The 27887-nt window shown below is 47.2% G+C and overlaps 1 protein-coding gene across 2 annotated transcripts; it reads left to right on the top strand.

Moving 5' to 3' along the window:
- Positions 1-23684, top strand: WDCP (WD repeat and coiled coil containing). Of its 2 annotated transcripts, none has more exons than XM_060186647.1 (4): positions 1-58; positions 8747-10559; positions 19336-19450; positions 22329-23684. In XM_060186647.1, the coding sequence occupies exons 2-4, from the start codon at positions 8766-8768 to the stop codon at positions 22424-22426; spliced, it is 2007 nt and encodes a 668-aa protein (XP_060042630.1). In that variant the 5' UTR covers positions 1-58; positions 8747-8765; the 3' UTR covers positions 22427-23684. The 2 variants fall into 2 exon arrangements, with proteins under 2 accessions (XP_060042630.1, XP_007516827.2); XM_007516765.3 differs by lacking the exon at positions 1-58 and adding an exon at positions 4592-4664.
- Positions 23685-27887: the final 4203 nt, after the last annotated feature.

Below are 27887 nucleotides of genomic sequence, written 5' to 3'. Positions count from 1 at the left end.
CTGTCAGAGCCCTCGGATCCACTGCGCGCGAGGCGGGGCGGCCCGGCCGAGTCCGAAGGTATTTCGTCTCCACTGCTGCGGGGCCAGGCGGGTGCAGGGTCTCGGGGTGGGCTGGGAGGGAGGCAGCGAGGCCTGACGCACTTGGGGTGTGGGCTGTGCACAGGCGATGGGGTGACTGTGTGGGGGCCGCGTGTGCGGGGCCGGCCCGGGAGGACCCTTGAGACGCGGGAGTGAACTTTCTGGAATATTCTTGAGCGAGGGATCCACAGTGGCAGGCGCATTCTGCATCGGGACCTTAGTCATGGCCGTGTCTATATTAGGATAAAGTCGGCACAAGCAGGTGCCTTAAAAAAAAAAAAAAAAAAAGCAAGGAGACGTGCAACTTCACCGAGTGAAGATTTAAGGGGCCTCTAAAAATAACTTCTAAAACTTTGAAGGAACGTGGGGGAAATGCTGATGTAAGTGGGAAAATATGTGGCGTCAAGTGGTACAGTATGAACAACAACAACAACAACAAAAGCCCAAAAGAAACCGCATAGCAAATACCCCGGAGAGACGTTGGCATCGTATTGTTCGGATTAATTGTGTGCGTGAATTTACTGTTGGTTTAGCTGGAAAAAAAAAAAAAAAAAGAATCAAAAGGGAAGAGAGAAAGAGAAAGTCATAAAGAACTTGAAGTCATTTCATGGCGGGAACACAATAAACTCAATAAATTTAGCAAAGCATTTCGAGGGATATGCACCACTGTTGAAGCCTGTTGGAACTTTCTAATTCACTTGTGTTTCTAGACTTGCCCCCCCCCATCTACTACTCAGCTCTGGATTAAGGTGGGGTGGGGGACTGGGAACCTGGGATTTTGAAACCTCAGGCATGAGAGTCTCTTTGCACAACCATTATGTTATCTTCCCCTGTCCTAGACTTGTCCTTAAAGGTTCAAAGCAGGAGCTGACAGGTGGATCCACACTCCCAGCCTGCCTCTCTCTTTCCCTAGTGGGACAGGGCACTGGGGAGGTGGGGCTCCAGGACACATTGGTGGGGTTGTCTGCCCAGCAAAGTCTGGTTGGCATCAAGGTAGCTTCTGGAACCTGGTGGCAGAGCAATGAAGCTGGTGGGTTGACATTCCACGCGACGTTTCTGGATGCAGTCCGAAGTGGTACTGGCAATGTTGCGATGATTGGCTTGGGATCAGCAGATGCAGTATCAGTTGGCATGAATTGGGAGAAGCATGCAGGAAAGTGTTCATGGAGGGGGGGGGGGCAATGACAGAAGCCAGACCTCCCACCTTCAGCACCGTATAATGGCCCTGGGTCTACACTCCCAGAGGGATAAAGAATAGGAAAGCTATCAGGGGAGGGGATGGGATACGGAGTTCTGGTGGTGGGAACTGTGTGGAGTAGTGCCCCTCTTATCCTGTGGTCTTGTCAATATTTCCATTTTATAAATATATATATTTTTTAAAGTGCAAGGGCCCACACAATGATCCAGGTTTGTTGGAGCCCCCAACTCCCCACCTGCAGGGGGCTTACTTCACAAGTGGTGAATCAGGTCTGCAGGTGTCTTTCTCTCCCCCTCTCTACCTTCCCCTCTCAATTTCTCTATGTCTTATCCAGTAAAAATGGGAAAAAAAAAAAAAAAGGGCAGAGGGTAGATAGCATAAAGCTTAGGCAAATAGACTGTAATGCCTGAGGCGTCGAAGTCCCAGGTTTAATCCCCTAAACCACCATACGCAAGAGCTGAACAGTGCTCTAGTAACAAACAAACAAACAAAAAACACGGGAGCTGGATGCATAGTTCACTTGGTAAGGTGCCTGCTCTGTTAGGTGGGCAGCCCAGGTTCCGGCCCTGCCCCTGATGCACTGGAAGAAGCTTTGGTGCTATGGGATCCTCTCTCTCTGTCTCTGAGAAGAGTTAGACCAGAGTAGGGAAACCCCGGTGACAACCCCTCCCCCAAAAAGGATAAAAAAACAAGAATAAATGGTTTTACTCACTTTGTCCATGCATGCATGCATACAGTGGGCTAGTGGGCTCTGTTGAGTGTTGAGAGCTTCAGGCAAAATGTAAGTTCTTAAAAGGCTTGTTTATTCTGCTGGTTTGTTGTTTGCCTCCAGGGCTATCGCTGGGGCTCAGTGCCTGCACTAAGAATCCACTGCTCCCGGAGGCCTTTTTTTCTCATTTTTGTTGCCCTTGTTGTTATTGCTGTTGTTGTTGGATAGGACAGAGAAAAATCCAGAGAGGAGGGGAAGATAGAGAAGGGGAGAGAAAGACAGACACCTGCAGACCTGCTTCACCGCCTGTGAAGCGACCTCCCCTTGCAGGCGGGGAGCTGGGGGCTCGAACTAGGATGCTTGTGCAGGTCCTTGTACTTCGCGCCATGTGAGCTTAACCCGCCGTGCTACGCCCCGCCACCCATCACTGATTTTTTAAATGATTTTATTTATAAATGAGAATGATAGAGAAGAACCAGACGTCACTCTAGTACATGTGCTGCTGGGGATTGAAGTTGGGACCTCATGCTTGAGAGTCCAATGCTTTGTCCACTGCACCATCTCCCAGACCATAATGTCATTGATTTTTTTTTTTTTTTTATAAAAGTCTCAGGCTTGTTTTTCCCCAGGTTTGTTTTTAAATTCTTTATTATCAGGCTTGTTTTTTTATCAGGCTTGTTTTTCCCCAGGTTTGTTTTTAAATTCTTCTGGGGGTTGGGCGGTAGCACAGTGGGATAAGCGCACATGGTGCAAAACTCGAGGACCGGCATAAGGATCCCGGTTCCAGCCCCCGGCTCTCCACCTGCAGGGAGGTTACCTTACAAGCAGTGAAGCAGGTCTGCAGGTGTCTATCTTTCTCTCCCCTTCTCTGTCTTCCCCTCCTCTCTCCATTTCTCTCTGTCCTATCCAACAACAGTGACATCAATAATAACAATGATAACCACAACAATGATAAAACAACAAGGGCAAAAAAAAAAAGGCTCCAGGAGCAGTGGATTCGTGGTGGGTGCAAGCACCGAGCCCCAGCAATAACCCTGGAGGCAAAAAAAAAAAAAAAAAAATATATATATATATATATACTACCCGTAGCCACACTTCCCTTCAGTGACATTAGACTAACTTGGGTAGCCAGAAACATCATATATATGGCCTTCCATGTAATTGCCCCATTAGGAATTTTCTCTGCCCAGGAAAATATATCATACATTATTTATCAATAAAAGGCTTTTAAAAGCACATAAGTAGATATGAGGGAAACCATATTTTATCTTATATAAGACCAGTGGTTTGGGGGTGGCAGTTTTCTGCATTAGTGATGACAGGGGACCTATTTGTCCATTTGGCAAGGCACTGAGGAACCACTTAATCTATACATCAGGTGCAGGCAAGTGTCACAGACTCTTCCTTCTGAGTAACCGAGTCCAGGACCCAGGACAGAGCTAGCTAAGAAGTAATAAGAAATAATCCGCAGACAAGTTAAAAGCAGATCACCAAGCAGTCTGACAGCAAATGCTGCTCTTTGGGTTGAGAGTCTGAAGTCAGCTTCTTGAGATCTGTCTTTGGCCCTTTTTACTCCTCAGGAAGACAGTTGAGAAATGTCCATGGGGTCCCGTGACGTGGATGGCGATGGTGTCTTGTGAGAGGTGTTTTGGAGGGGAGTGATGGGTGGGATTGGAGGCGATCTGGGAAAGGTTAAGAAGGGAGTGGTAGGGCGGGTGAACTGGCTCACTTGGATAATGTGTTGCGTTGCCATGTATGTGCAAGCCCAGCCCCCACTACTTGGAAAGAGGCTCTCGCTCTCTCTGCCTCTGTCTCTGTCTTAAAAAAAAAAAAAGACGGGGTTCGGGCGGTGGCACAGTGGGTTGGGCGAACGTGGCTTGGAGCCCCCGGCTCCCCACCTGCAGGGGAGTCACTTCACAGGCGGTGAAGCAGGTCTGCAGGTGTCTGCCTTTCACTTCCCCTCTCTGTCTTCCCCTCCTCTCTCCATTTCTCTCTGTCCTATCCGACAGCAACAACATCAGTAACAATGATAATAATAACCACAATAATGGTAAAACAACCAGGGTAACAAAGGGGAGAAAATAGCCTCCAGGAGCAGTGGATTCAACAGGGAGCCCCGACAATAACCCTGGAGGCAAAAAAAAAAAGATGGTGGTGGTGGTGGTGGTGGTGGTGGTGGTGGTGGTGGTGGTAGAGACATGAGAACTAGGGAGGTAACTGGCTGGCTATGTAAAAAAACTCTCAGACCCAAGATGTAGAGGTCTCAGGTTCAATTCCTGGCTCCACAGCAAGCTAGAGTTGAACAGTGCTCTAGTTAAAAGAAAGACGGGGCGGGGTGGTAGCATAGCGGGTTAAGTGCACATGGTGCAAAGTGTAAGGACCGGAGCAAGGATCCCAGTTTGAGCCCCTGGCTCCCCACCTGCAGGGGAGGTCACTTCACAGGTGGTGAAGCAGGTCTGCAGGTGTCTATCTTTCTCTCCCTTATCTTCCCCTCCTCTCTCCATTTCTCTCTGTCCTATCCAACAACGAAGACAGCAATAATAATAACAACAATGGCAACAAAAAGGAAAAAATAGCCTCCAGGAGCAGTGGATTTATGGTGCAGGCAACAAACCTCAACAATAATCCTGAGGATAAAAAAAAAAAAAATAGACAAGTATAGACATTTGCTTGGTGCTGGTAAGTCAAACTGCATATGACTTTAAATGTATTTTTGATTATTGTGCTCTGCCTGCTAATAGTCTTCTAGTCTGGTTTATAAGAGCTCTTTATTAGGTGAAGTGTTTCTACCTTTTAATCTTTGTTTTCCATTACAACATTACAAGAAAGACTGTTTGAAAACATAATTATTAGGGAGTCAGGCTGTAGTGCAATGGGTTAAGTGCAAACCATGACCAAGGTTGTATCAGGTCGTAGGTGGCCAGCAGCAGCATGGCAAACGCTGGGCACATTTCTCCCTTTGTTCCCTTCCACACTGGCCAGAAAACTCACATAGTATCTGGAAGTATTTAAAATACAGAGGTCAGAGAGTCGGGCGGTAGCGCAGCAGGTTAAGCGCAGGTGGCGCAAAGCACAAGGACTGGTGTAAGGATCCCGGTTCGAGCCCCTGTCTCCCCACCTGCAGGGGAGTCGCTTTACAGGCGGTGAAGCAGGTCTGCAGGTGTCTGTCTCTCCCCTTCTCTGTCTTCCCCTCCTCTCTCCATTTCTCTCTGTCCTATCCAACAACGATGACATCAATAGCAATAATAACTACAACAATAAAACAAGGGCAACAAAAAGGAATAAATAAAATACTAAAAAAATACAGAGGGCAGGCGGTGGTGTATGTGGTTTAGAGCACACATTACCATGCTCACGGACCCAGGTTTGAGCCCCTGCTCCCCACCTGCAGGGGGGAAGCTTCACCAGCAGGGAAGTAGATCTGCAGATGTCTCTCTCTCCCTCCATTTATCTCCACCCCCCCCTCAATTTCTTTCTGTTTTATCAAATAAAAGAGTTAATTAAAGGGCCGGGTGATGGTGCAGCTGGTTGAGCACACATATTACAGTGCTCGAGGTCCCAAGTTCAAGCCCCTGGTTCCCACTTGCAAGGGGAAAGCTTTGCAAGTAGTGAAGCAGGGCTGCAAGTGTGTCTCTGTTTCTGTCTCTCTGTCACCCCCTTCCCTCTCAATTTCTGGCTGTCTATGCAATAAATAAATAAGGATAATTTTTTAAAGAATTAATTAGTTAATTAAAGGAAATAATGGCCACCAGGAGTGGTGGATTCATTGTGTAGGCAGTGAGCCCCAGCAGTAACCCTGGTGGCAATAATATATGTATACACACACACAGCCTATTTCTTGCACATACAATAATACTGTCAATAATACTGTCAGTCTGACTTTCTTTGTTTTGACATGTCTTATATTTCGCACAAAGGCTGATCACAAATTTCATAGCAGTTGGTAAGGTCCTGCTGTATTTTAAATTGATGGCAAATGGGGATTTAAGCACTGCCTCTTTCTTTCCCTCTAATGTGAAAGCAAAAAGTCAAATAAAGCCTATGGGCGCAGAGGTAGATAGCATAATGGTCATGCAAAGAGACTCGTGCCTGCAGCTCCGAAGTCCCAGGTTCAGTCCCCCATACCACCATAAGCCAGAGCTGAGCAGTGCTCTGGTAAAATAATAATAGTAATATAAACAAAATATTTTAAAAAATAAGCATATGGGAAGGATCAGGTATGAGCAGTCTAATGGAAGGATGTACACGAAAGAAAGCTATTTAAAAGCCTTGGGCTGGGGAGATAGCATAATGATGGAAAAAGCCTTTTTTCATGCCTGAGGCTCCAAAGGTCTCAGGTTCAGTTCCCAGCATCACCATAAGACTGAGCTGAGCAGTGCTCTGGCATCAAAATAAAAACAAAACAAACACCCTTAAAAGTGAGATTTTGTATTAAAAAAGAAAGAAAGAAATTAAGAAACTCTAGAACCTTAATTGCAATGGCAAGTATTACTCCATCAAAAACATGATGCATTTTAGAATTTGATTTTAGCATTTAATTGCATGAGATTTAAAAATATTTTATTTATTTACTTTAGTGAGAGGTACAGAGAAAAGGAGAGGGAAAGTGAAAAGGGGAGCAAGAGAGAAAAAGAGATCAGAATACTGCTCGTTTCTGGTTTATGGTGGTGCTGGGAATTGAACCTGGGACCTTTGGGCCTCAGGATGAGAGTCTTTCTGCATAACCATTATGCTGTCTCCTCAGCAATGCATAAGATTTTACTTTTTTAAAAAAATATTTATTCCCTTTTGTTGCCCTTGTTGTCTTTTTATTATTGTTGTAGTAGTTGTTGTTGATGTTGTTGTTGGATAGGACAGAGAGAAGTGGAGAGAGGAGGCGAAGACAGAGAGGGAGAGAGAAAGACAGACACCTGCAGACCTACTTCACCACCTGTGAAGCGACTCCCCTGCAGGTGGGGAGCGGGGGCCTGGAACTGGGATCCTTATGCTGGTCCTTGTACTTTGCACCACCTGCCTTTAACCCACTGCGCCACCGCCCGGCTCCCAGATGTTTTGTTTCTATGCACATCTAGACAAAAATTGGAAACCCCGCGGACGGGGGTAGCTCACCCTTAAGGATGCGCACCTTACCGTGCGTGAGACCTGGGCTTCAGCTGTGGCGTCACATGGAAGCACCAGACCCGTGCGGCACCACGAGAGCTGCAGGTGAGGCAGGGAGGGTGCAGTGCCGTCTGTTTCCTCTCCGTCACCTTCTCTCTCCAAAAACTGGAAACAGGCAGCCTTTGCACCTATGAGAGAATCATTGAACACGTCATGCTACCTGCATGCTACGAAATGAATACCTCGTAGCTGCTAATGGGGCTGCTTAACCAGTCTAGGTAAGGACTGGGGAGAGTACACAAGTGGTTATGCAAGAGTCTTTCATGCCTGAGACACCAAAGGTCCCAGGTTCAGTCCCCAGCATCACCATAAGCCAGAGCTGAGCAGTAGTCTGGTAAAAATAAAGACGTAATATATATTCTGTTGTCTTCCAGCCTCTAAAAAAAAAAAATCTAGGCAGATCTATTATATTGACTTGGACAAGTGCCCATGAGTTACTATAAATAACTGAATGAGAGGGCCAGGTGGTGACACACTACAGTGCACAAGGATGCGGGTTCAAGCCCCTAGTCCTCGTCTGCAAGGGGTAAGCTTCATGAGTGGTGAAGCAGTGCTGCAGGTATCTCTCTACCTCTCCCCCACCCCTCTCAATTTCTCTATCTCTATCCAATAATAAATCTAAAAATACATATATTTTTTAAAATAACTGAATGAGGGAGTCAGGCAGTAGCGCAGCAGGTTAAGCACACATGGCGTGAAGTGCAAGGACCAGCGTAAGGATCCCAGTTCGAGCCCCCGGCTCCCCACCTGCAGGGGAGTCGCTTCACAGGCGGTGAAGCAGGTCTGCAGGTGTCTGTCTTTCTCTCCCCCTCTCTGTCTTCCCCTCCTCTCTCCATTTCTCTCTGTCCTATCCAACAACAATGACATTAATAACAACAACAATAACTATAGCAACAATGAAAAATAACAAGGGCAACAAAAAGAAATAAATAAACATTAAAAAAATAAATAACTGAGGGGCAGGTACCTGGTAGAACGCCAACATTACAGTGTACAAGGACCCGGGTTCAAGCCCCTGGAGTCCAATGCTTTGCCTACTGTACCACATCCCAGGCCAAATTAGTTACTTGTTAAAGAGAGGTGGGGAGAAGGAGAGAACTAAGGAGTCGAGTGGTCACGCACCTGGTTGAGTGTACATGTTACAATGAGCAAAGACCCAGGTTCGAGTCCCCAGTCCCCACCTGCGGGGGAAAGCTCCACGAATGGTGAAGCCGTGCTGCAGGTGTCTCTCTGTCTCTCTTTCTCTCTCTCTCTCCCTCTCTCCCCCTTCCCTCTCGATTTCTGTCTCTATCCAATAAAGGTAATTTTAAAAAATTTTAAACAAGGAGGGAACTAGAATGTCACTTTGGCGTAAGTTAGGTCAGGGGTCACATTGCAAGTGTGCTGCTCTGCCAACTGCCCAGCCTCAGGGACTCTGTGATCTCTTCTGACTTGTCTCTTTCCCCCTGTTCTTTTTCCCCTTCTCATCTTCTGGAACCGTAAATGGCGCAAACTGGTTGTCTCGTAAAAAGACACTTAAGTCTCACTGTGTAAAATGTTCTGCAGTCTGGATTTGTCTGGTTACACTCTCATGGTCTAACTTTCCTGTTTAACTACTTCAGAGCACCTCGGCCAAAAAGGATGGATTTAGGAAAAGGAAAACTTCTCAGGACAGGGCTGAACGCACTGTATCAAGCAATACACCCAGTTCACGGCCTGGCGTGGACCAATGGGAATCAGGTACTCCTGACTCAGTTACAGCTGCTCAGCGGAGAGGCCAGTTTTGGGGACTCAAAGGTCATAGGACAATTTGAGCAGGTGTACGGGGTGTCCTGGGCCCCTGCCGGCCTGGTGGACAGTCCTGCCCTGCTTGCTGTGCAGCATAAGAAGCGTGTCACCGTCTGGCAGCTGGTTCCCTGCACCTCAGAGAAAAGCGAACAGCCAATGTCTCAGACCTGTGAGATAAAAGAGTCACTCCCAATCCTCCCCCAGGGCTGTGTGTGGCACCCTCAGAATGCTCTCCTGACAGTATTGACTGCAGAAGATGTCTCTGTGTACTACCATGTTCACCGTGGCCATTCTCAGGCGAGAGCTGACGTCGAGGGCCGGGGCCCCATTCACTGTGCGTGTTGGACCCAGGACGGCCAAAGGTTGGTGGTGGCAGTGGGCAGCAGCCTGCATTCGTACATTTGGGACGGTCCCCAGAAGACTCTGCAGAGGTGTTCCTTCTACCCGGTGTTTGATGTGGACAGCTGCGTCCGCTCCATCACAGCCACTGTGGCCTCACAGGTGGCCGTCACCACTGAGCTTCCACTCGACAAGATTTGTGGCTTAAGTGCCTCTGGAGCCTTGGCCGTTCAGCCTAGTGGTGAAGACACCTGTCCGTACACTTCATCGTCAGTGATGGACAAAGTGGCAACTGATTCCGAAACACCCTTTTCCGATCTTCTGGACCTAACTCACATACGTTTCAAAAAGCCTGAGGCCGAGGGGAGACCTCTGTTTTGTCTAAGGGAGACAGACCCCTCCTTGACAGGAACTGGCCTGGATTCTTCACATTTGGTCCTTGTGACGTTTGAGAAAGGGGTGAACAGAACCAGCAAAGTCACCATCCCAGGCATTCTGGTTCCCGACCTAATAGCATTTAACCCTCCGGCGCAGGTCGTGGCCGTGGCTTCCAATACGTGTAATATAATTTTTATCTACTCCATCGTTCCATCCTTTATGCCAAACATCCAGCAAGTTGAGTTAGAGAGTAGCGAAAGGCCAAAAGGCTTATGTTTCTTGACAAGTAAACTGTTACTGATTTTGGTAGGAAAACAAACTTTGACGGATTCGACGTTCCTTCCCGCTTCGAAATCTAATCCGTACCTCATCCGTTTGGTCGTTAGACCAGTCATGTTGGAAGAGTTTTCCCTGACGTTGCGCGAAACCCAAAGTGGCTGCCTGAATTCCAATACTCGCTTAAATCAAGTTGAGAGGAAGAAACGAATCGGATGTGTTTCCCCAGATTGTTGGCCCCAAAGGGGCGCTCTCTTATTAACACCTAACAGCAATAGTCAAGGGGGGAGACCCGGAAGTCCCCTTATTAAAGAAATCAGGCATCCCCCATCCGGTCTCAGTAATGGCTCCAGCTTTGGGCCCCTGGAAACTCTAGAAATGGAACCTGTTAACTGGGCAGCAACACTGCCCAGATCCAGCACCACCTCAGACCCCACCAGCACCCCACAACCTCCCAGTGCGCCTCAAATAAAGCACTTGACGAGGGAGAAGGAAACGTCTCAGCTCTCCAAGGAACTGGAAATGTTATCTAGGAAACTGACGGACATGCAGCAGAGTCTTTCTGAACTCACAGACTTGCTCCGGAATGAGAAGAAACCCTCTCCAGTGTATCCACTCTGTGAGGATCTGCCTTGTGTCCATATCACTTACCAGGTAACATTCTGGATTATTTGTGTTTATTTATTTATTTACTTATTTATTTTGCCTCCAGGGTTATTGCTGGGGCCCAACCACCTTCTTTGTTATTTTATTTAAAAACTTAAAAAATCTTTTTTATGGGAGTTGGGCTGTAACGCAGCGGGTTAAGCACAGGTGGCACAAAGCGCAAGGACCAGTGTAAGGATCCCGGTTCGAGCCCCCGGCTCCCCACCTGCAGGGGAGTCGCTTCACAGGCGGTGAAGCAGGTCTGCAGGTGTCTGTCTTTCTCTCCCCCTCTCTGTCTTCCCCTCCTCTCTCCATTTCTCTCTGTCCTATCCAACAACGACGACAACAATAATAACTACAGCAATAAAACAAGGGCAACGAAAGGGAATAAATAGATAAAATAAATTAAAAATCTTTTTTATTTATTTCTTTATTATTGGATAGAAACAGAAATTAAGAGGAAAGGGAGATAGAGAGGAAGAGAGACAGAAAGACACCCGCAGCCCTGCTTCACCATTTGTGAAGCTTTCCCCCTGCAGGTGGGGACCAGGGGCTTGAACCTGGGTCCTTGCACACTGTAATGTGAACGCTTAACCAGGTGCGCCACTGCCTGCAACCCCCCCACCCCCAAACTTCTTTGATGAGCTACTGCTCTGCATTAAAGCTAGTCGGCATGGCAAAAAAGACAGTAATGACAGGGCAGGCATCTTAGCAGCAGAGTACAAGGTGTGCACAGGTGAGGCCAGGAGTGACTCCTGGTGCCTGGTGGCAGGTTGGAGTGATGCCCTGGTTTGTCCTCTCGTTAAATAAATAAGTCTTAGGGGGCTGGGCGGTAGCGCAGCCAGTTAAGAGCATGTGGTGCAAAGCGCGAGAACTATGTAAGCATCCAGGTTCAAGCCCCTAGCTCCCAACCTTCAGGGGGGTCACTTCATGAGTGGTGAAGCAGGTCTGCAGGTCTGTCTGTCTCTCTCCCTCTCTGTTTTCCCTCCTCTCTTGGGCTCGAACTGGGATCCTTGTGCTTCGCAGCATGTGCGCTTAACCTGCTGCGCTACTGCCCGGCCCCCAATAAATAAATCCTTAAAAAATGTTTTGAGGGTGGGGTAGATATTAAAATGATTATGTAAAGAGACTCTCGTGCCTGAGGCTGTGAAATCCCAGGTTCAGTCTCCTGTCCCACCATAAACCAGAGCTGAGCAGTGCTCTGGTTAAAAAAAATATATATATATAAATATATATATGGAATTGGGCGATAGTGCAGTGGGTTAAGCACATGTGGTGCAAAGCATAAGGACTGGCGTAAGGATCCCAGTTCGAACCCCTGGCTCCACACCTGCGGGGGAGTCGTTTCACAGGCGGTGAAGCAGGTCTGCAGGTGTCTGTCTTTCTCTCCCCCTCTCTGTCTTCCCCTCCTCTCTCCATTTCTCACTGTCCTATCCAACAACGACATCAGTAACAACAACAATAATAACAACAACGATAAACAGCAAGGGTAACAAAAGGAAATAAATGAATAAGTAAATGTTTTGAAGGGATCAGGCAGTGGTGCACCTGGTTAAGCACACACATTACAGTGTGCAAGGACCCAGGTTCAAGCCCATGGTCCCTATCTCCAGGGGGAGAGCTTCACAAGTGGTGAAGCAGGGGTCTCTCTGTCTCTTTGCCTCTCTACCTCTCCTCCCCTCTCTGCCTCCATCCAATAATAAGTAAATAAACAATATTTTTAAAAAATGTTTTGATGAGGGCTGGCAGAATAGCCCCCTCAGGCGGTGCACTGCTTTTCCATATATGCAATCCACGTCCAATCCACATCCAATCCCAGCCCCACCATGTGAGAGAAGCTTTGGTGCTGTGGTCTCTCTCTCCCTCTCTGTCTCTATCTAAAATAACATAATGTAGGGAGTCAGGCAGTAGTGCAGCGGGCTAAGCGTATGTGGCGCCAAGCGCAAGGACCAGCATAAGGATCCCAGTTCATGCCCCCAGCTCCCCACCTGCAGGGGAGTCACTTCACAGGCGGTGAAGCACGTCTGCAGGTGTCTGTCTTTCTCTCTCCCTCTCTGTCTTCCCCTCCTCTCTCCATTTCTCTCTGTCCTATCCAAGAATGACAGCATCAACAACTACAACAATAAAACAACGAGGGCAACAAAAGGGAATAAATAAATATTTTTAAAACACCACAGTGTATTGATGGGGAAGGTTCCTTTCTAACGGACTTTCTCTGACCTAGCACGCAATGTTACGGGCAAGTTGTGACACCTTTCCAGGTTGTTGCCCGCCAATCAGGTAAGCACACATACCAGCACACACCGTGAGTTAGTCACGTGCACAGGATGAAAAACACAAGGGTCATCCGCCTGCTGGCAATTTCTGCATATTTTTGAACCAGTGCAATAGCTCACTTGAATGATGCACTGCTTTGACATGTGTGTGTGACCCAGGTTCGAGTCCAGCAGGGGGAAAAATAAATCTGCGTAGTTTGTGGGGAGCCATGCATATTTAGAAAAGCCTTTTTTTTATTTAATTTTTTGTATTATTTATTTTTCCTTTTGTTAGCCTTATTGTTTTTTTTTTTTTTTAATTGTTGTTATAGTTGTTGTTGATGATGATGTCGTCGTTGTTGGATAGGACAGAGAGAAATGGAGAGAGGAGGGGAAGACAGAGGGGAGAGAAAGACAGACACCTGCAGACCTGCTTCACCGCCTGTAAAGCGACTCCCCTGCAGGTGGGGAGCCGGGGGCTCGAACCGGGATCCTTACACAGGTCCTTGCACTTTGTGCCACCTGCGCTTAACCCACTGTGCTACCACCCGACTCCCTGGAGAAGCCATTTTTATTGTTATTTCACTGAGAAAGCTTTTTTTTAAGACACTTGTATTCATAAAAAAAGTACTCATTTAGCAAATTTCCGTGAGGACTCAGTATTTCCACAGACTTTCATGCCTGAGGCGCGAGAGCTCTTGGTTCAATCTCTGGCACCACTAGAAGCCAGCGCCGGGGAGTGCTCTGACTTAAAGCAAACAACTGGAAGAGGAGACAAAGAAAATGTTCTCTGGCAGAGCCCCCCTCCCTCCCTCCCAGCCTGTGAGCTCCCAGAGGTTGTGTCGGAGGGAAGGGGGAGGGCCGCTGTCTCTGGCTCTTGCCCCTAACTCCCTGCTCTTTTCCTTTCCTGTTTCTGCCTAGGAAACCTCTGGTCACTTCTCTAGGGAAAAAAAAAATTGTAATGGGGCCGGAGCGTTGTCACCAGATCCGGGTGTATGCCTTGCCCTGCACACCCCAAGTTCTGGGAGGCGCTGTGACTCTAGAGGAAACTCAGGTGCTGGAGCCCCACTCTGACTCTGACTCTGTCTCTGTCTCTGTCTCTCTCTGTTTTTCTCTGAATGAAAATGTGGTTCAGAGTGGTGAAATCACACATGCAGGGAGCTCCGGCTCTCCAAAAAGAGAAGTTAAAAGTTTTAATGCGGGAGTCGGGCTGTAGCGCAGCGGGTTAAGCGCAGGTGGCGCAAAGCACAAGGACCGGCATAAGGATCCCGGTTCGAACCCCGGCTCCCCACCTGCAGGGGAGTCGCTTCACAGGCGGTGAAGCAGGTCTGCAGGTGTCTGTCTTTCTCTCCTCCTCTCTGTCTTCCCTTCCTCTCTCCATTTCTCTCTGTCCTATCCAACAATGACAACAACAATAATAACTACAACAATAAAAAAAAATAACAAGGGCAACAAAAGGGAATAAATAGATAAAAAATAAATTAAAAAAACTATAATGTTTAGAAGAAAAGTTTTAATGCATCTGTGTATGCATTCACATGTGCAAGCGTAGTTTTACGTAAATGGACTTATAGGAGCCGAGTGGTGGCGCACCTGCTTGAGCGCAGACATTACAGTGCAGAAGGCCTCAGGTTTGACCCCCAGGTCCCCATCTGCAGGGGCAAGCTTCGTAAGTAGTGAAGCAGGGCTGCATGTGTCTCTCTCTCTCAATATCCCCCCTTCCCTCTCAGTGTCTTTCTGTCTCTATCCAAATATTAAATAAATAAATAAATAAATAAAAACATACATAAATGGAATTATATCATTTTTATTTTATTGATGAAAGAGGAAAAGAACCAGAGCATCCCCTCTGGTACATGTGTTGCTGGGGATTGAACTCAGGACCTCATGGTGGAGAGTCTAATGCTTTATCCACTGGACCACCTCCCAGGCCACTGTTTGTTTGTTTGTTTTTGTTTGCTTGCTTGCTTTGTTTTTCTTCCAGTTCTGGCTTCTGGTAGTGGCAGGGATTAAACCTGGGACCTAGGAACCTCAAGCATGAAAGCCTTCTGTATGAACATTATGATCCTATCATAGCGGTATTTATTTATTTGTTTGTTTATTTTTTTATACTACTCCTGGAGGCCATTTTTCTCATTTTGTTGCCCTTGTTGTTGCCATTATTGGTATTGTGCCATTGCTGTTGTTGTTGAATGGGACAGAGAGAAATGGAGAGAGGAGGGGAAGACAGAGAGGGAGAGAGAAAGACAAGACACCTGCAGACCTGCTTCACTGCTTGTGGAGCCACGCCCCTGCAGGTGGAGAGCCGGGGGCTCGAACCCGGATCCTTACACTGGTCCTCGAGCTTCGCTCCACGTGCGCTTAACCCACTGCGCTACCGCCCGACCCCCTTTGCCCTTTTGTTTATCGTTGTCGTTGTTATTACTCTCATCGTTGTTGGATAGGACAAAGATCGAGAGAGGAGGGGAAAACTCTGAGAGAAGGAGAGACAGACAGACACCTTCAGACCTGCTTCACCTCTTGTGAAATGACCCCCTGCAGGTGGGGAACCGGGAGCTCGAATCAGGATTCTTTTTTTTTTTTTTTTTTTTACCAGAGCACTGCTCAGCTCTGGTTTATGGCGGTGGTGTGGGGGATTGAACCTGGGACTTGAGAGCTGCGAACTGGGATTCTAATGCCGCTCCTCGCGCTTTGCACCATGTGTGCTTAACCGGGTGCCACCGCCCGACCCCCCATAGCCGTTTTTATCATGAACACTTTTCCTCTCAGATGAGTCAGGACTTTAACCCACATCTTTCCTTGTCTCCCCACGTGCACATACTGACGTGTGAGCTCCTATACACAAGTGTCTAGGCGTGGGGGTGGCGGCGTTTGTCACTGCTTTGCTAGATGGGGTCAGAAGGTGACCTTCCACCTTGGGGGAGTGTGGGCTGTCTGAGATATAGAGATATAGATAGATAGATAGATAGATAGATAGGGATAGAGATATTCTTCTACTTTTAGTAGAGTTGTCAGATTGTCTTCAGAGACTTTTTTTTAACTTGACAGTGAGTTATCACATGTCCATCAGCCACATCCCAGAGTCCCCCCTTCCTCCCATCCTCAGTCTGGTAAATGTGCAGAGATGTTTTCACGTCTGTTATTGGGATTCCTTTACTTACAGTGAATTTGACTGTGTCTGTGTTTGTTGGTTTGTTTTCCTAATCAGACATAAATCGCCTCTTGCTAATTTTTTTCCTATCGGGTTATCAGCTTGCAAGAGGGTGTTTGTTTTTGGCGAGGGGAGGGCTAGAGATGGCTCACCCGGTAGAGTGCACACTGTGCCATGCATGAGGACCCAGGTTTGAGCCCCTGCTCAGGACATGGGAAGCTCCCCATAAGGGGGAGCTTCAGGAGCAGAACAGTGCTGTTGTTGTTGCTGTTGTTGTTGGTGGTGGTGGTGGTGGTGGTGGTGGTATCTGTCTCTGTGTCCCTCTCTCACCTTCTATCTGATAAAAGAAAAAAAAAGTCAGAAAGGGCAGTCAGCGACTAGCAGTGAAATCACACAGATTTGAAGCCTCTGCAAAAAGAAAAAAGAAATAAAGAAATTTCAGTAAAACGGGAGAGGAAGCAACGCCAGAGCACTGCTCAGGTATGGCTCAGGGTGGTGCCATAAGGAATAGTCTAGATCTAATATTTCATTAAGATTTTATGTAGGGTTTAAGCCCTGGTCCCCCTGCTAGGGGGAAGCTTCACAAGCAGTGGCACAGTATAGTAGGTATCTCTCTTCCCCTCTCTCTCTCTCACCTTCAGGTGAGATATCAGGACCAATGGAATAAATCATATATATTGTACATATATAATTTAATCATGTATATATGTACATTTTTCTTTTTTCTTTATTTTTATTTATTATTATTATTATTATTATTATTATTTTACCAGAGCACTGCTCAGCTCTGGCTTATAGTGTTGCAGGGGATTGAATCTGGGACTTTGGAGCCTCGGGCATCAGAGTCTCTTTGCATAACCATTATGCTAGCTACCCCTGCCCACTGTACCTTTTTTTATAATATCCACTTCTGTTGTCAGAGCTAGATAGCCTGCTGTGCTATCTAGCTAAACGTGCTCTGCCACTTTTGTCATCAATAAGAGAGACCAGGTGATAGATAGCAGTAGAGTGCATGCCCCCCACCCCATGCAAGAGGCCCTGGGTTCGATCCCTGGAACCACCATGGATGCCGTTAGGGGAGCTGCATATATGGCAGAACAGTGGTGTCCTTCCTTCTCTCTGCTCATCCTGTCTTTCCCTCTCTCTTTTCTCCTTTCCTCTGAGGACATGGACTTTTTAAAAAAATATTTATTCCCTCTTGTTGCCCTTTTTTTTGTTGTTGTTGTTGTTGTAATTATTGTTGTTGTTATCGATGTCGTTGTTGGACAGGACAGAGAGAAATGGAGAGAGGAGGGGAAGACAGAGAGGGAGGAGAGAAAGACAGACACCCGCAGACCTGCTTCACCGCCTGTGAAGCGACTCCCCTGCAGGTGGGGAGCCGGGGGCTTGAACCGGGATCCTCACGCAGACCCTTGGGCTTTGCTCTGCGCTACTGCCTGACTCCCTATGTGAAATGTTTATAGAACTTATTCTGGACATGCCCAGTTGTTTGAGGTTGCCTCCTTTGTCTTGTGTAGCTTCTTTTCCTCTCTCTCACTGTCTCTGTGTCTCTGTCATTTTGTCTGAAAAAGTTAGACCCAAACAGTGATGCCCTGATGATGACCCCCCAACCCCAGCGCGCACACACACACACACACACACGCACACACGACTTTCATATCTATGTTTTGTTTTGTTGGCTGTGCTGGGCCCTCATGCGTGGGTGATTTTACTGCTGCAGACCCCTTTTTAAAAATTCATTCAGAGTGGTCTGGGAGGTGGCACAGTGGGTAAAGCATTGGATTCTCAACCATGAGGTCCTGAGTTCGATCCCCGGCAGCACATGTACCAGAGTGATGTCTGGTTCTTTCTCTTCTCCTATCTTTCTCATGAATAAATAAATAAATTCTTAAAAAAAAAAATTTCATGGGAGTCAGGCGGTAGCTCAGTGGGTTAAGCACACATGGCGCAAAGCGCAAGGACTGGCCTAAGGATCCTGGTTCGAGCCCCCAGCTCCCCGCCTGCAGGGGAGTCGCTTCACAGGTGGTGAAGCAGGTCTGCAGCTGTCTGTCTTTCTCTCCCCCTCTCTGTCTTCCCCGCCTCTCTCCATTTCTCTCTGTGCTATCTAACAATGACGACATCAATAACAACAACAATTCCTACAACAACAATTCAAAAAAGACAACAAGGGCAATAAAAAGGGGAAAAAATGGTCTCCAGGAGCAGTGGATTTGTGGTGCAGGCACCGAGCCCTGGCAGTAACCCTGGAGGTTAAAAAAAAAAAAAAAAAAAGAAATGATTTGTTGGTTTCAGAGATTGAACCCAAGGTGCCATGCATGTGAAGTTGCATGCCTGGAGCCTGAAATGTCTAAATAGCTTTCTTTGTGTTTTTCCTAATGGATGTGAATGCTTATGGCAATTTTGTTTGTTTGCTTGCTTGTTTGTTTAATTTTATTGATTGATTTATTATTGGATAGAGACAGAGAGAAACTGAGAGAGGATGAGGGAGAAAGAGAAGGAGAGATACCTGCAGCTCTACTCCACCATTTGTGAAGCTTTCCTCCTGCAGGTGGGGACCAGGGGCTTGAACTGGGTCCTTGCGCACTGTAGTGTGTGTGCGTTCAACCAGGTGCGCCACCGCCTGGCCCCCTTATGGCAATTTGTTTATCTCACTTGTGCAGATTCCCAGATGTCCCAGTGTTTGGGACAGACAGTCTTTCTTTTTTTTTTTTTTTAAACTTTTTTTTTTAATATTTATTTAATTTATTTATTCCCTTTTGTTGCCCTTGTTGTTTTATTGTTGTAGTTATTGTTGTTGTCATCGTTGTCGGACAGGACAGAGAGAAATGGAGAGAGGAGGGGAAGACAGCTTAGAGGAGAGAAAAATAGACACCTGCAGACCTGCTTCACCGCCTGTGAAGCGACTCCCCTGCAGGTGGGGAGCCGGGGCTCGAACCGGGATCCTTATGCCGGTCCTTGTGCTTTGCGCCACCTGCGCTTAGCCCACTGCGCTACAGCCCGACTCCCTGGGACAGTCTTTCTTATCAGTTACATTCATGTAAAGAGAACATGAACTTTCTCAGTTACGTCGGAAGCAGCCAGGCAACTAACTGCCCCTCCTCAGACTCAGTGGCAGGCTACCGCCATCATTCTCTAGAGTCATTATTAGTTACATCCTGGGAAAGCCGTCTTTAGTGATAAGGACTTAGCTCTGGGGAAAGAGCAAAGTAAAGGGGAAGGGAACTAGGGTCTGTGTTTTGTTCTGATCCTTTGGTTCTGTTAATGCAGCAAAAAATCCCTTATTTACAACTCAAGCCTACTTGATGGTCATGAGTAAGGTGAGGCGTCAACTTCACAGCTTCTGCTGTCAGCTTAACAACTTTTATTTTCCTATTTGAAGAAACCTTATGTAGGTCCTGCTGTTGAAAAAAGAACCGTGCTCCTCTGCAGTGGCAAACTAAGACTCAGTGCGATCCAGCAGACTTTCGGCCTCTGTCTTATTGAGATGCTGCACGGTAGGTCAACCCCAGGAATGACCCTCCCAAGGCCCCTTTCTCTCTCCCACCCATGCTGTAACTTTCTTTTCTTCCTTTTTTTTTTTTAAATATAATGTTATTTATTTATTTATAATGTTATTTTATTAGCTAGAGATAGAGAGAAATTGAGAGGGGGGGGGAGACAGAAAGGGGGAGTGACAGAGAGACACCTGCAGCCCTACCTCACTACTTGTGAAGCTGTCCCCTGCAGGTGGGGACCAGGGGCTCAACCCTGCGTCCTTGTGCTCTGTAATGTGTGGGCTTAAGCAGGTGTGCCACCACCTCCCCTCCCCCTTTTTTTTTTAACCAGGGCACTTCTCAGCTCTGGCTTTGAGGGTGGGGTTTTGGATCCTCAGGCATGAAAATCCCTTAGCCATAGCCTTTATGCCGTCTCCCCACCCTTCCTTCCTCTTTCTTCTTCCTCTTTTTTTCTTTCTTCTTCATTCTCCATCACCTCCTTTTTCCTTTTTCTCCTTTCTTCTTCTTTCTCTTCTCCTCCCTTCACCACAGCACTGCTCAGCTCTGGTTTTTGGTGATACAGAGGATCAAACCTCGGACCTCGGAGCCTCTGGCATCATAAAGCTTAACCATTATGCTCTCTGCCCTGCTACCCCATTTCATAACTGTCACCATTTGTGAAAATGAGCAATAGTCACCGTTTAGCTAGGTGGCTAGTGAACTGCCTACTGTCTGACCCTAGAGGTGGTGCAGTAGATAAAAGTGTTGAGGATGGGAGTCAGGCGGTGGTGCAGTGGGTTAAATGCACATGGCGCAAAGTGCAAGGACCGGAGTAAGGATCCCAGTTCGAGCCCCCAGCTCCCCACCTGCAGGGGAGTCGCTTCACAAGGCAGTGAAGCAGGTCTGCAGGTGTCTGTCTTTCTCTCCCCCTCTCTGTCTTCCCCTCCTCTCTCCATTTCTCTCTGTCCTATCCAACAACAACGACATCAATAACCACAACAATGTTAAACAACAAGGGCAACAAAAGGGAAAGTAAATAAATTTTTTTAAAAAAATTGAAAAAAAAGAAAGTGTTGAGGTCCTGAGTTCACACCCCGCCAGAGTGATGCCGTGCTTCTCTCTCCTCCTCTCTGTTCCTCTCATAAACAAATCAGTAAATAAATCTTAAAAAAAAAACATACAAGTATTGCTGGACTTTTTTCTTTCTTTCCTTTTTGGCAGAACCAAGGCCTCATATATGTGCAATTTCACAGTTCCAAGACCACTTTTACATTCAGATATATTGAGAGAGAGAGAGACAGACAGACACAAGAAAGAGGCAAATCATGAGCTCTGCCTGCTGTTCCACCTCTTTGGTCCCTGGGCTGTTCTTAAAGGAGCTGTCAATTACTTTTATTTAATTAATTTTTAAAATACTTATTTTTTCCCTTTTGTTGCCCTTGTTGTTTTTTATTGTTGTAGTTATTATTGTCATCGTTGTAGGCTAGGACAGAGAGAAATGGAGAGAGGAGGGGAAGACAGAGGGGGAGAGAAAGACAGACACCTGAAGACCTGCTTCACCGCCTGTGAAGTGACTCCCATGCAGGTGGGGAGCCGGGGGCTCGAACCGGGATCCTTATACTGGTCCTTGCACTTTGCGCCACCTGCGCTTAACCCGCTGTGCTACCGCCCAACTCCCTTATTTATTTTATTTATTTTTTTAATTAAGTTTTTATTTATTTATTTTCCTTTTTGTTGCCCTTGTTGTTTAACATTGTTGTGGTTATTAATGTCGTCGTTGTTGGATAGGACAGAGAGAAATGGAGAGAGGAGGGGAAGACAGAGAGGAGGAGAGAAAGACAGACACCTGCAGACCTGCTTCACCGCTTGTGAAGCGACTCCCCTGCAGGTGGGGAGCCGGGGGCTCAAACCGGGATCCTTACGCAGGTCCTGGCGATTTGCGCCACGTGCGCTTAACCCGCTGCACCAACGCCCGACTCCCCCCTTATTTATTTTTAAATTCTTATTTATACAAAGGACACACTGACAAAAACCATAGGATAAGAGGGGTACAACTCCACACAATTTCCACCACAACTCTGTATCCCATCCCCTCCCCTGATAGCTTTCCTATTATTCTCAATCCCTCTGGGAGTATGGACCCTGGGTCATTATGGGATGCAGAAGGTTGAAGGTCTGGCTTCTGTAATTGCTTCCCCACTGAACACGGGTGTTGGCAAGTCGATCCAGACTCCCAGCCTGCCTCTCTCTTTCCCTAGTGGGGAGGGGCTCTGGGGAAACGGGCTCCAGGACACATTGGTGGGGTTGTCTGCCCAGGGAAGTCAGGTTGGCATCATGGTAGCGTCTGGAACCTGGTGGCTGAAAGAAGAGTTAACATATAAAGCCAAACAAATTATTGACTAATCATGAACCTAAAGGCTGGAATAGTTCAGATGAAGAGTTGGTGGGATCTCCGTTTTGTAGATAGTTAGTATTTATTTATTTATATTATTATTATTATTATTATTGCCAGAGCACTGCTTAGCTCTGGCTTATAGTTGGGTGGGAATTAAACCTGGGTCTTTGGAGCCTCAAGATTAGAGTCTCTTTGTAAAACCTTTATGCTGTCTATCCCTACTCCATTTAAACTTTTTTAAAAGAAGAAAGTGTATGTCCCTTAGCTGAGCCCAGGCCACCAATATTCATTTCTTCCTGCCATATAACCTGACTCCAAGTAATACTCAGTCCTCCCATCTTATGCTCTAGAAAGTCTTGTGGTGATCAGATTTCATATCCTCAACTACTGTACCCTTCCCCTTGAAAAAGAAAGAAAACACACACACACACTATATTGGTCATTGTACTTTGCAGGACAAGATGCAGTATCCTAACTTGCCTTTGTCTTGATGTTACCTTGCAGGCTCCCACTGGGTCCTCCTCTCTGCTGATAGTGAAGGCTTCATCCCATTAACCTTCACAGCCAGCCAGGAAATCACGATAAGAAATGGCAGCCTCTAGTTTCCCCGGGACTCTGTCTCAGAGTCTGGATCCTGACCCTCTTGAAGTTCTGAGAGACCTCACTGCCCGCACTTTGGACAACGCTGCCGGCTGGTCTACCCACTGAGGACGGGTAGCTTTTTCTGGCTTTTCAGTAGAGACCCTTAACAAACAGGGTCTGCTTTCCACTGTGAACTCTTACCAGCGGGGACTTGCACCATTGCTCACAGGTGAAGCATTTTCCGCGGTGCCTCTTCTGCCTTTTCCCCTGGGCTGAGGCTCAGTGTTCTGTAGCTCTGCAGCTCCGTCTTCATAGACGGCTCAGAAAGTGGCTGACGATGTGCTCCTGACTGTGGTGTCACCTAAGGGCAGTATTCTCAGGGGAAAACACAAACACAGACGGAACAAGACAGTGCCATGTGGATTGTGTGTTACGGTTCCTATCCATGGCCCTGAGACAGTTAGAGCTGTCTTAGAAGCACTTAGAAAATACCTCAGCCTTACTGCAGGTCTCTTTCTTGGTTTAAAGATGAAGGGAAGGAGGGCTGGAGAGCAGAAGCTCCAGCAGATCCTCTTACACCGAACCAGTAGGATCAGCAAGGCTCGAAGGGAGACAGAGGACCAACTGACCAGTAAACTCATCCCAGGGCTGCCCAGCACAGGAAGTACTTCTGATGCTGGCTGAGTGTCTCCGCATGTAAGCCTAACCCTCACCGAAACACTGGCCCTGAGAACATTTTTGAAAGAAATTTCAAGAGCAGAGCCAGGCGGTGACAGACTAGGATTAGTGCAAAGACTCAGGTTCAAGCCCCTGGCCTCCACCTGCAGGGGAGAAGTCAGTCGTCCCCACCCCCTATCACCCCTCTCAGTTTATCTCTGTCCCATGAAACAAAAAGAAAGGAAAAAAATGGCCACCAGAAGCAGTGGATTTGTGGCAAAGGCACAAAGCCCCACAGATAATCGTGGTATGGGGGGGAGAAAGAATGAATAAAAGAAAACGGAGGGAGGAAAGAAAAGAAGGAACGAACAAAGGAAGGAAAAGAGAAGAAGGAAGGGGGGGAGAGAGAAATTTCCAGAGCTTTGATTCTGGTAGATTCCATGACTGTGATACTGACGTTGCAAACACAGTGCCAAGCAGGTAAGACCTGAGCCATACTTGTGAACTGTTAGCACTCACTGCCTCCTTTCTGAAAGAGTTTTTAAAAATATTTTTATGTATCTATGTTTATTATTGGATACAGAAAGAAATTGAGAGGGGAGGGGGAGACAGAGAGAGGGAGAGAGACAGAGACACCTGCAGCCCTGCTACACCACTCGTGAAGCTTTCCTCCTGCAGTTGGAGGCCGGGGGCTTGAACCTGGGTCCTTGTGCACTGTGGTGTGTGTGCTTAACCAGGTGCGCCACCACCCGGCCCCCCACTCACAACTTTCTCCTGGTGATCCTTTGCTTTATTATTATTTTTCTCTTTCCAGTATTGAAGTCTTAAAAAAAATGTACTATTTTTCTATGAGTAGTCAGGTCCTATAAATTGCCTCTTTAATTCTGGTTTTCTTCGTTTCCCTCTGCTCAGATCCTAGAGATGAGCAGAGTCTGTGGAAGGAAACATTTCAGAAACTTGGCAACTTCCTTGGACCCAAGTTAGTGCTAAAAAGGGCCAGCTTATCATAATTATGGGCTCAGCTGCCAGCCTCGTACAGTGGGAAGCGCCCTGATTCCACCTCCACATAGACACCCCACTTCTTACTGCCTTCAAATGGCATCATAAATTTTAATTACCTCAGCATAACGAATTGATCCGCGTGTGGCTGGCTAGGGCACATCTGCAGATGAATTATTTTGACCACAGAAGCCCCATTAAAACATATGCATCTTCCCCCACCACCCTTCTCCTCTGAAATGACCTGGAAAGAAACATTTTGTACCTTGGGGGCGCCTGTCTGTCTGCTGCAGCTTATGAAGATGGAGCCGAGATGGCAGAGCGAGGAGGGCCCATTCTGTGGTTCCAGTGCATTAGGCAGCTGCCGGGGTAATGGAAGCGGAGGCCACTTGTCTGTAATCAGCTGCTGAGAGCCGCCTCTGAGGACGGTCTGAGGCCTGGCTCCATTTGCACGGGAAGCGTCCGGAGGGAGGGAAGCACACTGTTGTCAAGCCTGAAGAGAGGCTCCGTGGGCCTGACCCAGAGAACAGGGCACATGCCCCACGGCGTAGGTCCTCGCGGCCATTTCCTGGGTCGGAGCCCTGGGAGAGTCTGCAGTAAAACCTCGAAAGGCGGGAGTCGGGCCGTAGCATAGCGGGTTAAGCGCACTTGGTGCAAACAGCAAGGACCGGTATTAAGGATCCCGGTTCGAGCCCCCGGCTCCCCACCTGCAGGGGAGTCGCTTCATAAGCGGTGAAGCAGGTCTGCAGGTGTCTGTCTTTCTCTCCCCCTCTTCTTCCCCTCCTCTCTCCGTCCTGTCCAAAAACAATGACATCAATAATAAGAACTCCAACAATAAAACGATCAAGGGCAACAAAAGGAAATAAATAAATATAAAAATAAATTTAAAAACCCTGAAAGGATCTTGTGAGAATTCTAATGGCTTTTTCCTCCTTACTTTCCTTCCTTTAAGAAAAAAAAGTATTTATTGGACAGAGACAGAGAAATGAGTAGAGACGGAGGAAACAGACTGGGAGAAAAGGCAACGTCTGCAGCTCTGCTTCGTCACGAGGCTTCTTCCCTGCAGGTGGCAATCAGAGGCTTGAACCCAGGTCCTGGGCGTTGTAACATGAGTGCCTACCAGCTGCACCACCACCTGCCTCCCTTCCTGCCATTCTTTTTAAGATCTTTGTTGGATAGAGACAGTCAAAAATTGAGAGGGAAGGGGGTGATAAAGAGAGAGACAGAGAGACACCTGCAGCCCTGCTTCACCACTTGTGAAGCTTTCTCCCTGCAGGTGGGGACCAGGGGCTCGAACCTGGGTCCTTGCGCACTGTGACATCTACGCTTAACTAGGTGCGCCACCATCTGGCCCCCCCTTCCTTTCTTTAAAAATTTTTTTTAAATTAATGAATAGAGACGGCCAGAAATTGAGAGGGAAGGAGGTGATAGAATGGGAGAGAGACAGAGACACCTGCAACCCTGCTTCACCACTCACAAAGCTTCCCCCCTGCAGGTGGAGCCTGGGGGCCTGAACCTCGGTTCTTGTGCATTGTAACATATGTGCTCAACCATATGCGCCGCCACCTGGCCCCGAAATTTACTAAAGAGAGAGGAGAGGAGAGCGAGAGAACCAGAGCATCACTCTGGTGTAAACAATGCTGGTGATCAGACTTGAGACTTCATACTCAAGAACCCAACGTTTTAGACACCACACCACCTCCTGGGCCATATCTAATCATATTTTCTTTGTGATTATTGCAGATTTAGAGAATTGATGTTATATATGTACACACACACACTTAAAATTTTTTTAAAATATTCCCTTTTGTTTTCCTTGTTTTATTGTTGTACTTATTGTTGATGTCATCATTGTTGGGTAGGACAGAGAAATGGAGAGAGGAGGGGAAGATGGGGGGGGGAGAAAGACAGACACCTGCAGACCTGCTTCACCACCTGTGAAGTGACTCCCCTGAACGTGGGGAGCCCGGTGCTCAGACCAGGATCCTTCCGCCAGTCCTTGGGCTTTATGCCACGTGAGCTTAACCCACTGCGCTACAGCCCAACTCCCTTTTTTTTTTTTTAATTGCCAACAGGGTTTCTGCTGGGGCTCTGCTGTCACTGTGGATTCACTGCTCCCAGTTGCCTTTTTCCCTATTATATTGCTTGGACAAGAGAAACAGAGGAGGGAGAAGGAGGGAAGGCCTACTTCACTGCTCGTGAAGAATCCCGCAAGCAAACTGCTTACATTAGCATAGTGGCCCTGGGCAGGGCCTTTGTGCCTGAGGCAGCAGAGCTTCAGGTTCAATCCCCAGTCTCACCAGAAACCAGAGGTTTGTCCCTTGGTTAAAAAAAAAGAAAGACTCTAAGGGGGTCACTTCACAAGCAGTGAAGCAGGTCTGCAGGTGTCTGTCTTTCTCTCCCCCTCTCTGTCTTCCCCTCCTCTCTCCATTTCCCTCTGTCCTATCCAATAGAAAATGGGAAAAGTGGCCTCCAGGAGTAGTGTATTTGTAGTGCAGGCACTGAGCCCCAGCGATAACCCTGGAGACAAAAAGAAAAAAGTAAAATATAAAGAAAAAATATATATATATATAAGAGAAATAAAGTGTCTCTCCTGCAGGTGGGGAGCAGGGGCTTGAACCTGGGTCCCTGCACATGGTAACATGTACTCAACCACCATCTAGCCTTTCATATTTTTAAAATATTTTGTTTATTAGTGAGAGAACTAGAGTATCATTCCAGCACATGCAATGCTGGGGATCAGACTTGGGGCCTCATACTTGTGAATCCAACACTTTATCCACTACACCATCCCTGGGCTACTGCATTTTCTCTCCCCCCACACCCCCCACCAGTTTTGTTTTGTTTTTCTCCTTTGTGTTGCCCTTGTTTTATTGTTGTAGTTATTGGTGGTGGTGGTGGTGTCGTCGTCGTTGTTGGACAAGACAGATAGAAATGGAGAGGAGGGGAAGACAGAGAGGGGGAGAGAAAGAGACACCTGCAGACCTGCTTCACCGCCTGTGAAGCGACTCCCCTGCAGGTGGGGAGCCAGGCTCGAACCAGGATGTTACGCTAGTCCTTGCGTTTCACACCACATGCGCTTAACTTGCCTCGCTACTGCCTGACCCAGTTTTATCATTGTGGCTTAGTACCTACTCAACTCCACCAATCTTGGCACCTTTTGTTGTTGTTTGTTTTTGTTTTTTATATATGAGGAAAGATAGGGAGAGAGTTATAGAGAAAGAGAAACCTGGTGGTCTAGGAGATGGCGCAGTGGATAAAACACTAAGCTCTCAAGTGTGAGGTCCTGAGTTCGGTCCCCAGCAGCACATGTATCAGCATGATGTCTGGTTTCTTCTCTCTCTTCTATCATTCTCATAAATAAGTAAAATCTAAAAAGAAAAGAAAGAGAAACACCTGCAGCGTTGTTCCTGTGCTAGTGAAGCTTCCTAAACACACACACACACACTGCAGGTGGGGACCAGGGGGCTTGAACCCAGGTCTTAATTCATGGTAATATGTGTGCTCTGTTGAATGCACCACCACCCAGCCACCATCAACTCCCCCATATTTCTCCGGTCAGAGATAACAGGTTTTTGGTGAGGGAGACCTGGGAGGTGGCACAGTGTATAAGACTAAAATGTTGGACCCTAAGGATGTATTCCTGAGTTTGATTCCTGGCATCACACGTGCAGAGTGACACTCTGGTTCTCTTCCTCTCCTTCACTAATAAATACATATTTTTGAAAAATGTCTGGTCATGAATGTACTGCCGGGCTAGCTTCGCCGAAGAGAGAGACGAGGAACTCGTGGCGGTGTGGTAATACAATTCTTTATTGATACAGA

Source organism: Erinaceus europaeus, chromosome 3 (assembly GCF_950295315.1).
Source record: "Erinaceus europaeus chromosome 3, mEriEur2.1, whole genome shotgun sequence".
NCBI classification, from domain to species: domain Eukaryota; kingdom Metazoa; phylum Chordata; class Mammalia; order Eulipotyphla; family Erinaceidae; genus Erinaceus; species Erinaceus europaeus.
Note: the sequence above shows the minus strand (reverse complement) of the source record. Positions and strands in the feature narration are given on the sequence as shown.